This window comes from Sciurus vulgaris (genome assembly GCF_902686455.1).
Source record: "Sciurus vulgaris genome assembly, chromosome: 11".
In the NCBI taxonomy this organism is placed as follows: Eukaryota; Metazoa; Chordata; class Mammalia; order Rodentia; family Sciuridae; genus Sciurus; species Sciurus vulgaris.
In genome coordinates this window covers 12,593,937-12,607,499 of record NC_136472.1, presented here as the reverse complement: position 1 = coordinate 12,607,499, position 13,563 = coordinate 12,593,937, and the positions used below count along the sequence as shown (strand labels likewise).

General features: G+C 59.2%; 1 protein-coding gene across 3 annotated transcripts; it reads left to right on the top strand.

The window, feature by feature from the left end:
• The first annotated feature begins 4,466 nt into the window (after window positions 1–4,466).
• On the top strand, window positions 4,467–12,626 carry SAXO4 (stabilizer of axonemal microtubules 4). Of its 3 annotated transcripts, none has more exons than XM_079104344.1 (14): window positions 4,467–4,495; window positions 5,587–5,723; window positions 6,062–6,179; window positions 6,432–6,585; window positions 7,526–7,654; window positions 8,128–8,191; window positions 8,559–8,671; window positions 9,089–9,148; window positions 9,265–9,351; window positions 9,608–9,721; window positions 9,821–9,915; window positions 11,606–11,770; window positions 12,244–12,326; window positions 12,522–12,626. In XM_079104344.1, the coding sequence occupies exons 2-13, from the start codon at window positions 5,615–5,617 to the stop codon at window positions 12,311–12,313; spliced, it is 1,278 nt and encodes a 425-aa protein (XP_078960470.1). In that variant the 5' UTR covers window positions 4,467–4,495; window positions 5,587–5,614; the 3' UTR covers window positions 12,314–12,326; window positions 12,522–12,626. The 3 variants fall into 3 exon arrangements, with proteins under 3 accessions (XP_078960470.1, XP_078960469.1, XP_078960468.1); XM_079104343.1 differs by lacking the exon at window positions 4,467–4,495 and adding an exon at window positions 5,063–5,141; XM_079104342.1 differs by lacking the exon at window positions 4,467–4,495 and adding an exon at window positions 5,104–5,237.
• The last annotated feature ends 937 nt before the right edge of the window (window positions 12,627–13,563 follow it).

Sequence of the window (13,563 nt, the reverse complement as noted above, 5' to 3'; positions counted from 1 at the left end):
GTCCCGACCTAGACTTCTGTGCCTCTGGACCCCTCCCTTGGCCCTCGTCCTGGGCTTCTGGCTGCTCTCTGCCGAGAGTCTCCGAGTCACCTGAGGGTGGGGTGAGTTTGTTTTCTGCCTCATCTCACTCCCTCTTCTGCAGGAGTCATGAATTTTTAAAGCTTGTGCAAGATCAACAAGTTCACCCGGAGGAGACAGTGAAAGAACAGAACAGGCAGAGACAGGACAGCCATGGAGCCAGCCCAGTACAGTGGGAGTGTCCACGGAGGGAGAAGTCAGCCTGGACGGTGGAAGGTGGTGGGGAGAGAGAGAGGGAGGGAGAGAGGAAGACAGAGGGAGGGCGGGCTGGAGGGAGAGTGGACTTAGGCCTTAGACTGATGCCAGATGCTGACATCACAGTGAGCAGAGCCCCCGAAGTGCTTCCTAGAGGTGCCAGGCCTCACTAAGGCCTCACTAAGGCTAGATAGTCACAGTGCAAAACAACAGTGGCCCTGTCAGCTGGCTCCCTGGACCTGATCTGCCCTCTCAGCCTCATTTGACCGCCCGTGGCCCCCAGTAGCCCCCAGTGCCCACGTGCGGACACGACCCTGAGCATTTCCTCAGTCCACTCCCACCCCGGCCCAGGGAGCCCCCGTCCTCATTATGGGGAGGAAGGGAGGTGCCAGGGAGCCAGGCCTCCCCCCTGGCCAGCCAGCTCCGGGGGCCCCAGTCAGTCCCTCCCGCCAGGAGCCCCTCGGCCCGGCCACCACGGATAGTTGGGTGGTCACAGCCCAGAGGTGCCTGAGGGGGGCGAGGGTGGTCAGGCGACCTCAGAAGAATCGATGTCCCCATCAGTAGAACGAGGAGCCGATGTACCCTGTTCCAAGGACGCTTGTGTCCTCCAGGGATACAAGCTGGCCTGGGCTGGGAGACACTGCCCGTGCAGGCCCTGTGGGTCCCAGAGGGCCAGGCTGAGTGTGGGCTGGGTCAGCAGATGCCCCTCCACACTCCTCCGTAACAGGCCCAGGGAATGACCTTGGAAGGGGTGGGCTGGGTCCTGCTATCTCAGACTGTGCGGGGAGGGGAGAAGAGGCGAGGAGCCAGCCGTCACTTCAGTACTTGTTTGAAGAAGGAGTCTCAAGGCCTCAAGGCCCAACAACACAACCCAAACTAAAAGCAAACAAGCCAAATCCTATTTTGGCTCAACTGACTCTCTTAACAAATAGCAGGACCAGAGAGGGGCTGTTAGTTAAGAAAGGTCACACAGCACTCTTTGTGCCAGGATCAGACCTTAAACCAAAAGGTGACTTCAGCTCGCCCAACACGAGCATCTAGGCCTTTCCTGGGTCAACAACCGATCCTATCCGACCACCATCTCATCCCCTGACTACCTCCTTGCCTCCAGGCCAGCCAGGAAACATTCCTCCTTGTGCTTGCCTCAATCTCAAAAGTATGAGTATAAGGAAGTCCCCGCTCTGACAGTAGCAGCCTCCCCGTCTCCACCCGCCAGCTGCATCCCAGGGGCCTGCTTCCTGTTCTCAAGCATCTCAGCCAATCTGAAGGATACCAAGTCTCTTTTCTTCTGCGGGATTTTTGCCCAGCAGTGCCTGGCACAGACCAAGGAGCTGGGCATGGGAGAGATCATGGGAAGGATGGGTTTTTAAAAAGGATTTAAAAAACTGCCACTGAAGGTCAGATTTTGAAAACAACTAGGAGAACCTTCAGCTTAACCTATGAAGCCATATCGAAGCGGTCAGCAGCATGGGCTTTGGAACCAGATTGCCTGGTTCAAATAGCGGGCCCTCCTCTTACTAGCTGTGTGACTCTGGGCAAGTCACACCCTCTCTCTGTGTCTTATTTCCTTCATTTGTAAAATGGAGATGCTGGTCCTACTCACCACATGGGAGTGTGATGAGATTTAAATGTGGGAGGGCTTAGACAGTGCCTGGCACCAGGTGAGCCCCTAGTGAGCCTGCTATTATTGACATCCTGTGAAGCTTCGCTTGAATGCTTCTTGAGACAGGGAACTCACTCCCCAAGAGCAGCCTATTTTCTGTTTGGTGTGTTAGGCAGCTTTTCCCTCCATTAAGCTGACCTATCTCTTCCGGACAAGAGCCCCAGTCTGCCCTCTGAGATGGCCATAAAGATAGACATCAAAAGGGCATTGTGGCCCACGCCTGTAATCCCAATGGCTCAGGAGGCTGAGGCAGGAGGATCACGAGTTCAAAGCCAGCCTCAGCAAAAGCGAGGTGCCAAGCAACTCAGTGAGGCCCTGTCTCTAAATAAAATACAAAATAGGGCTGGGGATGCGTCTCAGTGGTAGAGCACCCCTGGGTTCAACCCCTGGTACCAAAAAAATAAATAAAGATAAAAATAAAAAGATAGACATCAGCCAAACAGATCAACACCCACTCAGGGCGTGCTCGCTCACCTGCTCCAGGAACCTGCAGCCCACACAGCCCAGAGCCCAGACGCCTGTGTCAGTTCAGGTCTCAGGGTGGCGCATTCTGGCCTTGGGGGACCTGACCCCATTGGTCCTGGCTAAAGAGCTCAGTGGGGCTGAGCACCCAAGGCTTCCCCTCACTGCGTCCCTAAGCTTTGACCCTAGGCCCCAGAGGGGAGGCAGGTGCTGGTGTATTAGCCCATCTCCTTACAGGACGGAAATGAGTCTGGCTCACTGGACTGGGAAGATCTAGAAAGGAGAAGGAAGTCACCTGTCTGGTCAGGACAGGCCATCCCTTTGAAAAATGGGCCAAGTGGCGTTGGAGCTCTCTGCTGCTGTACCCACACCTGACAGAGAGCTTAACGGCATGTTCCAGCAGGCAGAGCAGATTCCGGAGCCGAGCTGGGTTAGGATCCCAGCTCCACTTCTTCCGGCCTGTGAGGCCTAGGCAGTCTCCTCATAGGTCAAAGGTCAAAATGACAATAGTCTTGTAGTGAAAAGCCACACACCCGGCACAGAGGAAGTGTTTAATAAACGGGGACAGTTAAGGGAAGACAGTGGAGTGAGGTGGACCCTGATTTTCCAGCGTACCCTCAAGTCTGGAAGGACCGTGTGTAGTCTTCCTTCGCTGCAGGAACTGAGGCCCATGGTGAGAAGCCTGAAAGTTACCCAGCAATTGGGTACCGGGTCGGGCATCCAAGTGGGCAGCCCCTGGGCTCCTGCTCCCTGCCGGCCTTGCGCCTTCTGCTCTGGAGAGTGGGTTTGTGGGTGTGCGGGGTTGAGTGGGGCCATCTAGCCGCCTGCCCCGCCTTATCAGGGCAGCATCTGCGGCATATCCTGCAGTTCCCAATTATGGCCACTGGGTGTCGCCACACAGCAAAAAAAACCCAGGCTGCGGCCGGACCTCTGAGAGCTTAGACTGGGCGGGCAGCCCGCTCCTTGAACTCCTGCCCGAGGGCTTGTCAGCTCCAGCAGCCCTAGAAAAATTTCTTCTCTGCCCCTTCAGCCCCGCAAACAGGGAACATGGCCATAGACTCCTGGGGGCTGCTTCTCCCTGCAAAGCCTGCCTCTCCCCACTGAGGCCTTCATAGGACCATGCAGGGCACCCCCCACCTTGCCCCCTTGCTGGCTCTCCCTGTCCTGCACAGGGTATTTCAAAGCCGCCAGTGACCCTGCCAAGTAGGCTTGTTATTTCCTGTCTACACGTGCCCAGAGACAAAAATACCCCACAGCACAAGCGGGTTCTGAGTGCTTTCTTTCAGCACACCCCCCCTGGCTGTGTCTGGGATCCCCTGAGCCTGTGAGCTCCCTGAGGCCAGGGCCCTGTCCGTCACCCCCAGGCCCGACTCTGCCTAGCAGGCAGGGATCCTCAGGGCGCCTGTCCCTAACTCTTAGCTGGCACTCAGGGTGCATGCCGGGTGCTGGGCTGGATGCTTCGTTTGGGCTGCAACCTGAGGGTAGATCCCATCATTACTCTCTGTCTCCAGGATGGGAAACAGAGGCACAATCTGCACCCACACTCCACTGATAGAAATTAAAGTGACAATGTAATCAATTATACTAAAAATAAAGGAAGGACATATTTAAGACTCCGGGCCTCCTAATTACATTAGTACATTTTCTCGTATTTATAGTGCCTTCGAGGTTGCTCCTGTCTGTTGGATCTGTACAGCCGAAATACTGTATCCGGTCAAGTCAGCTTCACAAGCCACTGTTCAATGAAAGTAGCCTCAGTGGGAGTATTGACACCCCAGAAATTATTAGCACATGCTACAAATCAGGGCCCCCCTCACCTTCCGGAGATCTAATTGTTGCATTTATAAGCCTGCAAGCCACCTTGAGGTGAAGGCTGTGACGATCTTGGAAGCACGGCCTGCAGGAAGGTTCTGCAATCACCTCCACTCACCTCGGCCTTGTTAATCTGCCAACAGCCCCGGGGAAGTGGGTGCAGTCACATCCTTGGTTAAGATGGGGAAGTGGGGGCGTCGGGAAGATAATAAGCGCCTCATCAAAGTTGACAGATCGGGTTTGAACCACGCTTTTAAACGGCTGCTGTGGTTTGTGGGCCTGACGGTAAGTACCCAGTTCACAGGTGGTTTGGGGGACTGCACGAGGTAATGTGTGTAAAAGGGCTTAGCCCAGATCTGGCTCCCAGCGGAACGTAGTAAACATTAATTTACTGTGAAACCTAAGAGTGGGATCCAGACACGCCCACGCCTGCCTCTCAGCTGGGTTATTTTCTGATGGCGAGATCTCTGGCCCGCCAAGCCACTCTGCTCATCTACGATCCGTGTTCTCCCTGTGAAAACAGGGATAATAATAGCTACCTGGAGGAGCCGCGTGGAGGATGGAGATAAAGGATGTAAAGTGTCTGGCGAGAAGTGGGCACTCAATAATGGGAGTGATTGTTTGGGATTATCTTTTATTTCTTGTCAAACTCTTCCTGGCCTGGTGCAGGAGGCTGGAGATGGGGCCTTGTCCTAAGGAGGTGGGACCTGGCCTGGGCAGTCCCTGGCCTTCTCCTCCTGGCCCAGTCAGCCCCTCAGTGGGCCCTGGCCCTAGAAGGGCTTCAGAGGCTGGGAACACTGTTGCTAGGCACTGGTTGCTAGGAAACCCTCTGTTACTCCTGGCTTGGCCAACGCCAGGAGGGCCCAGCCTCTCCAGAGCGGCTCCTGCCTCCTGTGGCCTCTGTGGACCTCAGAACCACTGCGAAGGGCAGGTGAGGGTGGGGCCCACTGCTGCTTGCCCCAGGAGAGCAGGGCCAACTTCCAGTGGATGGTGGGCAAGGCCAGGGAGCTGAAGGGGAGACCAGGAGGTAGGTGGGTCTGGGAGTGAGTCTCGGAGCTGGGGTGGCCCAGGGTTCCCTGGTGGGAGCTCTGGGTAGTGGTTCAGATTGGGGCCCCGAGTCACAGGCCCCAGGTCTGACTCCTGGCTTGACCACCTATCATGTGCCAGTCCTTCATTACCTAGGACCTGTTTCCTGGCTTGTGAAATGGGAATAGGAAGTGTTGATGATTAGGTGTTGGGAAGATGCATCTTTTCCTCCATTTGAGGGATGGGTTTCGGGACGGACGGAGGCCTGGGGGAAGGGGTCGGCTCTGTGGGGCGCGACTGTCTTCCCATCTGGACTTGGGACTGACGAGGGCGCCTGCGTTCCTTCCTAGGCCCCCGGGGGCCCTGCCCTACAGCATCATGATGGGGAAACTCCCTTTGGGGGTTGTGTCTCCTTATGTGAAGATGAGCTCGGGGGGCTGCACGGACCCCCTGAAATTCTACGCCACCAGCTACTGCACAGCCTACGGTGAGCAGGAGCCTCCCCCGGACATTGGGCAGGAAGTCAGAGGCCCTCAGAGAGGAACAGCCCTGTGGGCAGGTCGCACTGCAGAGCCCTCCACCCTGAATTGGTCCACTCCCGGAACCCTCCGAGGACCCTTCCTGGTTTAGCCTCATCACTCTGTGATTCTGCCACACTGGCCTGGCCCCACCCCGTCCACTCCTTCTGCTGCCCTCACAGACCCGAAGGGCCAGGCATCCCCGTCAGAGCGGCCCCTGGGTTCTGGGCGGATGCGATGCTGGTCCTGCCGGGAAGCTCTGCTCCCTCCCCCAACTCTGCTGACCTGCAGTCCTGTGCCCTCGCAGGTCGGGAGGAATTCAAGCCCCGGATGGGCAGCCATGTAGGCACAGGTTACAAATCAAACTACCGGCCTCTGGTCTCCTACCAGCCCCACCTGGATGCCCTGGACAACTCGGCCATGGGGTGCGTCTGCCCGACTCCCTCACACCCACTCCTGCCCCATTGGACCTGAGCTCTTGGGAATGTCAGAGCAAACCGGACCAACTCTGGGCTCAGAGGACGGAACTCGGGCTTGCCTGGCCAAAACCTGGTGCCCAGCTTGGGGTCCCAAGGGTTGAGGAGGTGGGAAGCTCCTGGGCATAAGCAACACAGCCTCCGGAGGGTGAAAGCGGGTGGCCCCAGGGGTCCTAGCTTCTGCTCCTGTCCCCCTGCCAGGGAACAAGTCCGGAACAATTTCCAGTCCGTGACCAGTCAGAGTTACGGTCCCCTGGAGGTGCCCGACGGCACGCAACCGCTACCCTGGAACATGTACCAGACCACCTCCAGCTACGGGCGCGAGAAGCCCAGCGAGGGCCTCCTCACTAAGGAGGTCAGTGCCAGGACGAGGCCAGGGGAGGGCGGAGCTCCCAGCCGAGACCCCCACAGGGCTGGGGCAGCTGGACCCCGGAGGCCTTCCAGAAGGCAGGGACAGCACGCCAAGGCTTGGTCAAGGCTGAACTGTGGGGCATGGAGGAGCCAGGAGAGGGAGGGTCCCCATCCCCATCCCCGCCAGCCCACCACACCTCTGTCTCCTCATCCCTGCCTGCCCCTCTCCCCATCCCACCTCTATCCTGTCACCTCCAGCAGCCCCTCCACACGTCCAAGCCCCATCACCACCTCGTCATCATCACCCACATGCTTTGTGTCTAGAGTCACGGTACCACTGTTCTTGTCACCAGCAAGGCCACCTACACCCGAGCAGACACTTATCCACTCATCCATCCACCAATCCATCCGCGTCATCGCTATGGCGTGTGTGCGTGTGTGTGTGTGTGTGTGTGTGTGTGTGTGTGCACGGGCAAGGAGCACTGGCCTCCTTTGTGGGAGGCAAGCCTCTACCCCTGAGCCACACCTCCAGCCCTGAGCATCTCTTCTTATTTGAAGGTGATAAGATTGGGGTATGTGGGGGATCCAGCAGGGGAGTAGGGAGGAAGCAGGAGGGAAGGAGTTGGGAAAGAGCGTAGTACTTGACCCAGGAAAGACCTGAGGGATGCTCGTGCTTCTCCAGTTGCAGCCATCTGTGGGAAGTGTTCCGGGCAGTGCCAAAGCAGGGGCAAAGGCCCTGCGGGCTGCTGTCAGGATGCGGGGCTCAGTGAGTGTGATGGTCATTCTGAGGGCTCTGAGCCAAGGAGGGACACCTGGCTCATTGTCAAGGGGCCCTTCTGGTTGCGGGCAGGAACTCTGCAGGTGTCAGAGGCAGAATCAAGGTTAGGAAGGTGGTGGCCATCCCTTCACCTGTCCAGGAAGGTCATTGGTGCCCCCTCCTCCAGGTCAGGAAGGTCCATTTTGACACCCAGGATCACGGAGCCCAGTCTATCACGGGGCTGGAGCCCAGGGACATTCCCTTGCTCCACCAGCAGCAAGCCAAGGGCTCCCCGGAGTGGGAGAACTCTCGCTACGTGAGTGGGTGGCCCGCCTTGGGCGAGGGGCCGGGGAGGAGGTGGCGTCCCTCCTGCCCGTTGCAGAGGAGCGCTCTCTGGTCACCGTGGAGCGGGCACAATGTGGGCTCAGGCTCCAAGAGACAAAGGATGTGTGACTCCAAAACGGCATCACAGTTATGACCCCGGCTTCCCTTCTCTCCCCCACTGGGCCCTTTAGCCGCCCTCCTCCCCAAACAGCCTCCCTGCCTCTGGGTGCCCCGGGACTCATTGCAGGAGTCCAGGGTGGTGTGTGACTTAGTATTCACTGCAGCAGGGGACTCTTGGACACCATGATGTGCTGCCAGGGAGATTTGTGTCCCATGAGCGATACACGCCCTCCCCTCCCAGGCCCACCGGGAGCACAGATAACCCAAGAGCTACCGCCATCACCGCCCCATGCCACCGTGCCCTGGTCTTCCTTGTGTCCCCCATTATCCCACCCTGTGTTCCAGGGCCCACGCTTCATGACTTCTGAGTACAATTCCAAGTACCTCAAGGAGCCGTCCATCCAGCCAGGTATGCCTGTGTCTGAACCAATCTGTCCCCAACCCACCTCCATCCCCCACTTCCAGGAGAGACCCTCCTGGGGGACCTGGAGCTGGCTTAGATCTCAGAAGTCACCAGCAGAAGAAAGAAGAAATACAGGTGGCTTGAGCAGGGTCTCCCCTGAGGCTGACCTCAGTGTCCTGGGCCTGACCAGAGCTGGCTCCTGGCCTCAGCACAGTCCCTTCCCTCTGCCCTCCTCTCTTGGTCTCTGGATGGACCCCAGAGGTCATGGACCTCACCTTCCTCCCTCCTCAGCGTCCTCCTGCTGGGATTTGAACCTCAGAGACCACGTGGGTGGAGAGGGTGGCCCAGGCAGCATGGGGACCTGTCTTTCCAGATCTCTTACAGAAGAAATCAATCGGTGCCAAGGAGGAGACTGGCTTCACGGAGGACTCCATCAAAAGCCCTATAGTCTTCCAGCCACCCTCCCAGGTGGTCCCCGGGGACCCTGTGAGTTCCCTGGGCCCCCACCAGGGTCTCGGGGCAATGGAAGCCCACCCGTCCTTGGGTTTCTAGTTTGTCAAAAAAATGTGAGCCGCAGCCCTCTGTTCCAACACAAGGCGCAGGAGCCGGGGTGGAATCCTCCGCCCGGTCCAATTCCCCAGCTCATAGATGAGAAGACTGAGGTCCAAGGAGCCAAGGCCACTCAGTTCAGACAAGAACCTGGCCTGGCGGCTCCCATTCAGAGACACGTGCTCCCCCTTTTTCTCCCTCCCCAAACTTTTGCCTTTCCTTGGTTGTCCCAGCGATCCCCATTGGTGCCGAGTCTTCCTGTATGTTTGGCGCAGTGGGAACAAGGAGGCTGAGTGGGTGGGGACAGGGTCGGCTACCTGCGCTGGGCTGACGCTCCTCCTGTGGCCCCTCCAGGTCCTCCTCCCAAACAGGAGTGTCACCAAGTCGGACTTCCTCCCCATGACTCACCCTCATGTAAGCTGCGCTGAGGGAGTTCAGGGACATCTGTGGGGACAGTTAGGTGTGGCTCCGGGGAGGTGCGGAGGGACAGTCACACTCCGCGGTGCCCACAGCTGCTCTGCTCTCTCCAGGGCAGTGAGTTCCTGCCGGTGCTGTCCAGAGGTTCTGAGCGGGAGACGGGCTACAGCAGAGTGAATGAGAGGACTCTGAACCCCAGAGTGAGTGACAGGCAGGGCGGTTTCTCGGAGGAGCTGCAGCTTGGGCCAGGCGGTAGAGAATGGGAAGAACTGGGCTCTTTAGAGAGCAGAGGAAGGGCCTCGGGGTGGAGGCTAGGGCCCAGGGGCTGAGGCGGAGAGGTGTATTCTGGAAAGGAGCAGGTTGGCAGGAGCGCAGGTGCCTCTGCCCACCCTCCCTCCCACCTTGCTGCCCCAGCTGGCCACCCCAGTCTCCCTTCTGTGGCCCTGCCCTCTGCAGGTGCCCCCACCCAGCCCAGAACCCAGCAGCATGAGCCACCGCCAATTCCAGCCCCAACAGCGGCTGCAACAGACCAACGTTGCCCTGCTTGGCCGCGAGACTGTGGGGAACAAGGTGAGGTTGGCTCCCCAGCCCACACCCTCCCAGTCCCCGTCCCCGTCCCCACCCCAGCTCTCCAGACCTGACAGCTCCCTGTCTCCCCCTCTTGTTCAGGAGCCCACGGGGTACAGCCTTAACAACCCCGCCTATGTCCGGAGCGCCTATGACCCAGACAGGGATAACCGGTACCTGACTACCTACAACCAAGGGTGAGGCCCCCTCCCAGCCCAAAGCGGAAACCCATTTGACAGACTGGAAGACCGGGGCTGGGACAGGCAGTGAGCTCACAGCCTTGGGGAGAAGACCAACACTGAATTAGCGCAGGCTCTGCTAGACGCACGCCCTGAGCCAAGCATTCAGGAACCGGGATGGGGAGGGGCTGTGGGGTGGGGACGACTGGCAGCCTGTAACGGGGATGTCACGAGGCCAGCTGTCCCATGGCGAAACTCTAGAAAACAGCATAAAGCACACAGCTCAGAATTTTCCCAGCCAAAGGGCAAGAGAGTGGGTGTGTTTACACCCCACGTCTACTGGTCCCTTGTTAAGACTGTCCCAGGGGGAACGTCAGACACTAGATGTCTCCTTGTTCAGGTGAAGCAGCTTCTAGCAACACGAGGGTAGCTCCCTGAGAGCTGTAGAGCAGGACTGTGGAGGGCTGGCTGGTGGGCATGGGAGAGGGGTCAGCAGGAAGAGCAGTGCCTACGTCCAGCGCCTGGCAGGTGGGCTTGGGCCCCCGGGGCAGGTAAGCTCTGCATTGTCCTGGAGAGAGGCATCAGCAGGGGCTTCCAGGAGGAGGTGGTCCTAGCGCCATCGGGGAGCCTCCAGGGCCAGCACTGGACATGGAGGGCATTTGCAGGCGTGGAATAAAGGAAGTGTAATTTACGGGACAAAATCCTCCAAGCCAGGAAACCTGAGTCCCTCACGGTGTCCAGATTCTTACTGTCCCCCCAACTCCTCAGTATTCCAAGGTGACTTGACCCTCCCTGTCCTCTTGGGCTCCCCTCTCCGGACCCCTGATCCACTCCCAAGTCCACCTCTTCCCCGCTCCTCAACCCACCTCTCCTGCCTCCTGCTCGGGACATCTCTCGGAATCCATTCATTTCAGATTCTCCCCGAGCCCTGGGTGCCAGGCAACGTCCTTGTTAGGGTGTGAGCAGGAGAGGAGGGTCAGGAGGGGTGGGGGACCGGGCACTGCCAGCTGCAAAGAGGTGAGGGCCATAGGCAGCTTCAGTGAGTGTGGGTGCTGAGCGGACAGCCCTGCACGCAGACCAGAGACCGAGCTGCAAGCTCTGGCTAAACCCGCCCTTTGGGACCAGACCCTGAGCTCAGATTTGGAGCAAATGGCTGCTTTAGTTCCCAAGGAGTCCAGCGGGAGGGGCAGAGGCTCACACAGGGCATTGCGAGACCACTATGTCCCTGCCTGTCCTGAGGTGAACATACCCCTCCCGAGGACCCAGCAGCCCCCAGCCACACCCGTTGGGGCTGGGCCCTTCCCCGGTCCACCTGCCTGGCCACTTCCTGAGCACCTGCCAGTCCACACTGGTGTGCCTGGAGCCCCTCCCCCTCCTGCAAGGCAGTCATCATTGATTTCCACGTTGACCTGTCTGCACCCCCTCTTTGTGAGCTCAGGGGCAGGGCCCAATCCCCTCAGAGCTCTGGTGGAAGGAAAGCAGGACACCAAGGGAGAAGTGGGCGAGGCAGGCCGCCCCCACCCCAGATGTGGGAGGGCAGACTTCCTGAGTGAGAGTTGTCCAAGGGGACAAGGGCTTTGAGTGACCAGGCACAGGGGACACAGGCAAAGGCAAGGAGGCCAGAGGGATCCGAGGGCCAAGATTCCTGAAGAGAGGCTGTGGAAGCGGGTAGAGGCCAGCGGAAGGCCAACGACCCCCTGCCTTCTAGGTACTTTGAAAACATCCCCAAGGGGCTGGACCGGGAAGGCTGGACTCGAGGTGGCATCCAGCCCCAGAAGATGGGAGGCTATGCCCTCAACCAGCCAGTCTCCCGCATGGAGGCCACTCCCAGCCCCACAGAGAGCCTGCGGCGCCTGCACCCCCATGTGGGAAGGTAGCACCCCAATCCCAGTTCTGTCACCTCTTCCCCTCCTCACATCCCAGCCAGCCGCGGGGCAGCTCCAGGCCTACCCCTGCTCTGTCGTCTGTCTGTCCCTCTGAGAAGCCGTTTCCTTGGGCTGGCCTCCATCCCAGCTTCTCTGGCCTCTGTCTTCCTGCCCTCCCGGGCTGCTCCTGCCCAGTGACTTGCTGTGCTCCCCACCACCCCTGCCTTCCCCTTGGAGGCAGCAGAGGATGGATCCAAAGATGGATGGACTGCAGATCTGCCTCTCCCTGACTCCTCTCTGCTCAATTCCTCAAAACCCATGCTTTCGCAACAAAGGCCCGGCTTGGCAGGCGAAGAGTATTTGTGGCTTGGCTGCCCTGACTCAGGCCTGGGGTTGCTCGCGGGCTCCCAGGGAGGAGCCAGCAGAAGAGAAGGTCCAGGCCCCACTGGCCCCTCTCTCCCACTGTCCTCTCTCCCTACAGAACCTTGACCTCAGTTGACCCCTTCTATTGCGACACACCTCACAGCAGCCGCTACATGGCTTCCAGCTGAGCCAGAGGCCCAGGTAAGGGGGGGAGCTACCTACACCTCTCCCTGCGTGGGGGGCCCTGCAGGCCAACCCGCCGCCCAAGCCTGGGTCAAACAACCTTCCTGGGACCAGAGCCCTGAGTGGGGTGGGCAGTCAGGGGCCTCCCAGGAAACAGGCCTCGCTCAGAACACCCAGACCCTCACTGGGGCCACGCCTGCTCTTTCCTCCCAGGTTTACGGACCCCACAGGACAGAAGCCAAGTCTCTGTCCCCATTCCCACCCCCTCCCCCACAGTGCCTCCCGAGCTACTTTCCTGATGAAATAAAGAACATTGAAGCAGAGAAGTGTAACCGTCACTGTCAGGGTGGCTGGAAAGGAGGGGTGAGCTGAGGGCAGTGGGTGCAGGGTGGGGGCTGGGGCCGGATTTGGAGTCAGGGGCTCAGTTGGAACTTGAGTCACCTGATCCTACAGACAGTGCGCTTCATTCTGTTCTGCCTTGGATCGGGCTTGGTTAGGTGTGCATGGCAGAACCCCAGGGGAGGGCTAGAGGGAGGGGTGTCCAGAGGCAGGTCGCTGTCCTTCTCCAGGTCTCAGTTACCTCTTCTACGGAATGGGAGTGGCGATTAGGACAGGACTTCCAGGTCCTTCCTCGGTCTCATGGGATGGCTTCAGAAGAAGGCATAGCAGACCTGGGAGAGGGGCACAGGCCTGTCTCCAGAGGTGGAGGCGAGTCTGGAAGGAATGGGCACTGGGTGGGGTGCTGATCCCAAGGCCTGGGGCCTCTTTCCTTCCAGGCAAGTGACCAGAGCAAGGCAGCTCCTTTGTGAGAAAGAGACCAAGGTGTCCACTAGAGAGGTCCTACCCGAGCACAGGCTTCCTCCACAGGCTGCAGCCTGGCACCAGGGCCCCCAGACCGGAAGGCATAATCTGGGCTGGCTCTCTGCTCTTTTGTCCTCTTAACCAGGTGCCTTTGTGCAGTGCACCACTATACCACTGTATGCTGTGGCCCTGCCAGCACCAGTCCCTCAGACGGGGGACCATGAGCTGTTGAGCCATACGACACCCGCCCAGGGCCGTCCGCTGTGCCTTGCAGCCCAGCCCAGTGTGCAGAGGACGCTCGGGGTCCCTGCACCCACACTGCTCCTTAGTGGCTATCTGTGGAGCAGTGCTGCTGGCCCTGGATCCCGGCTGTGCCCGGCGTGGTCCTGAGTGGCAGGCCCGGGGGCTGTCCGCAGCCAGGCTGGGGCTCCATGTGGGCTGTGGGCGGCCCCAG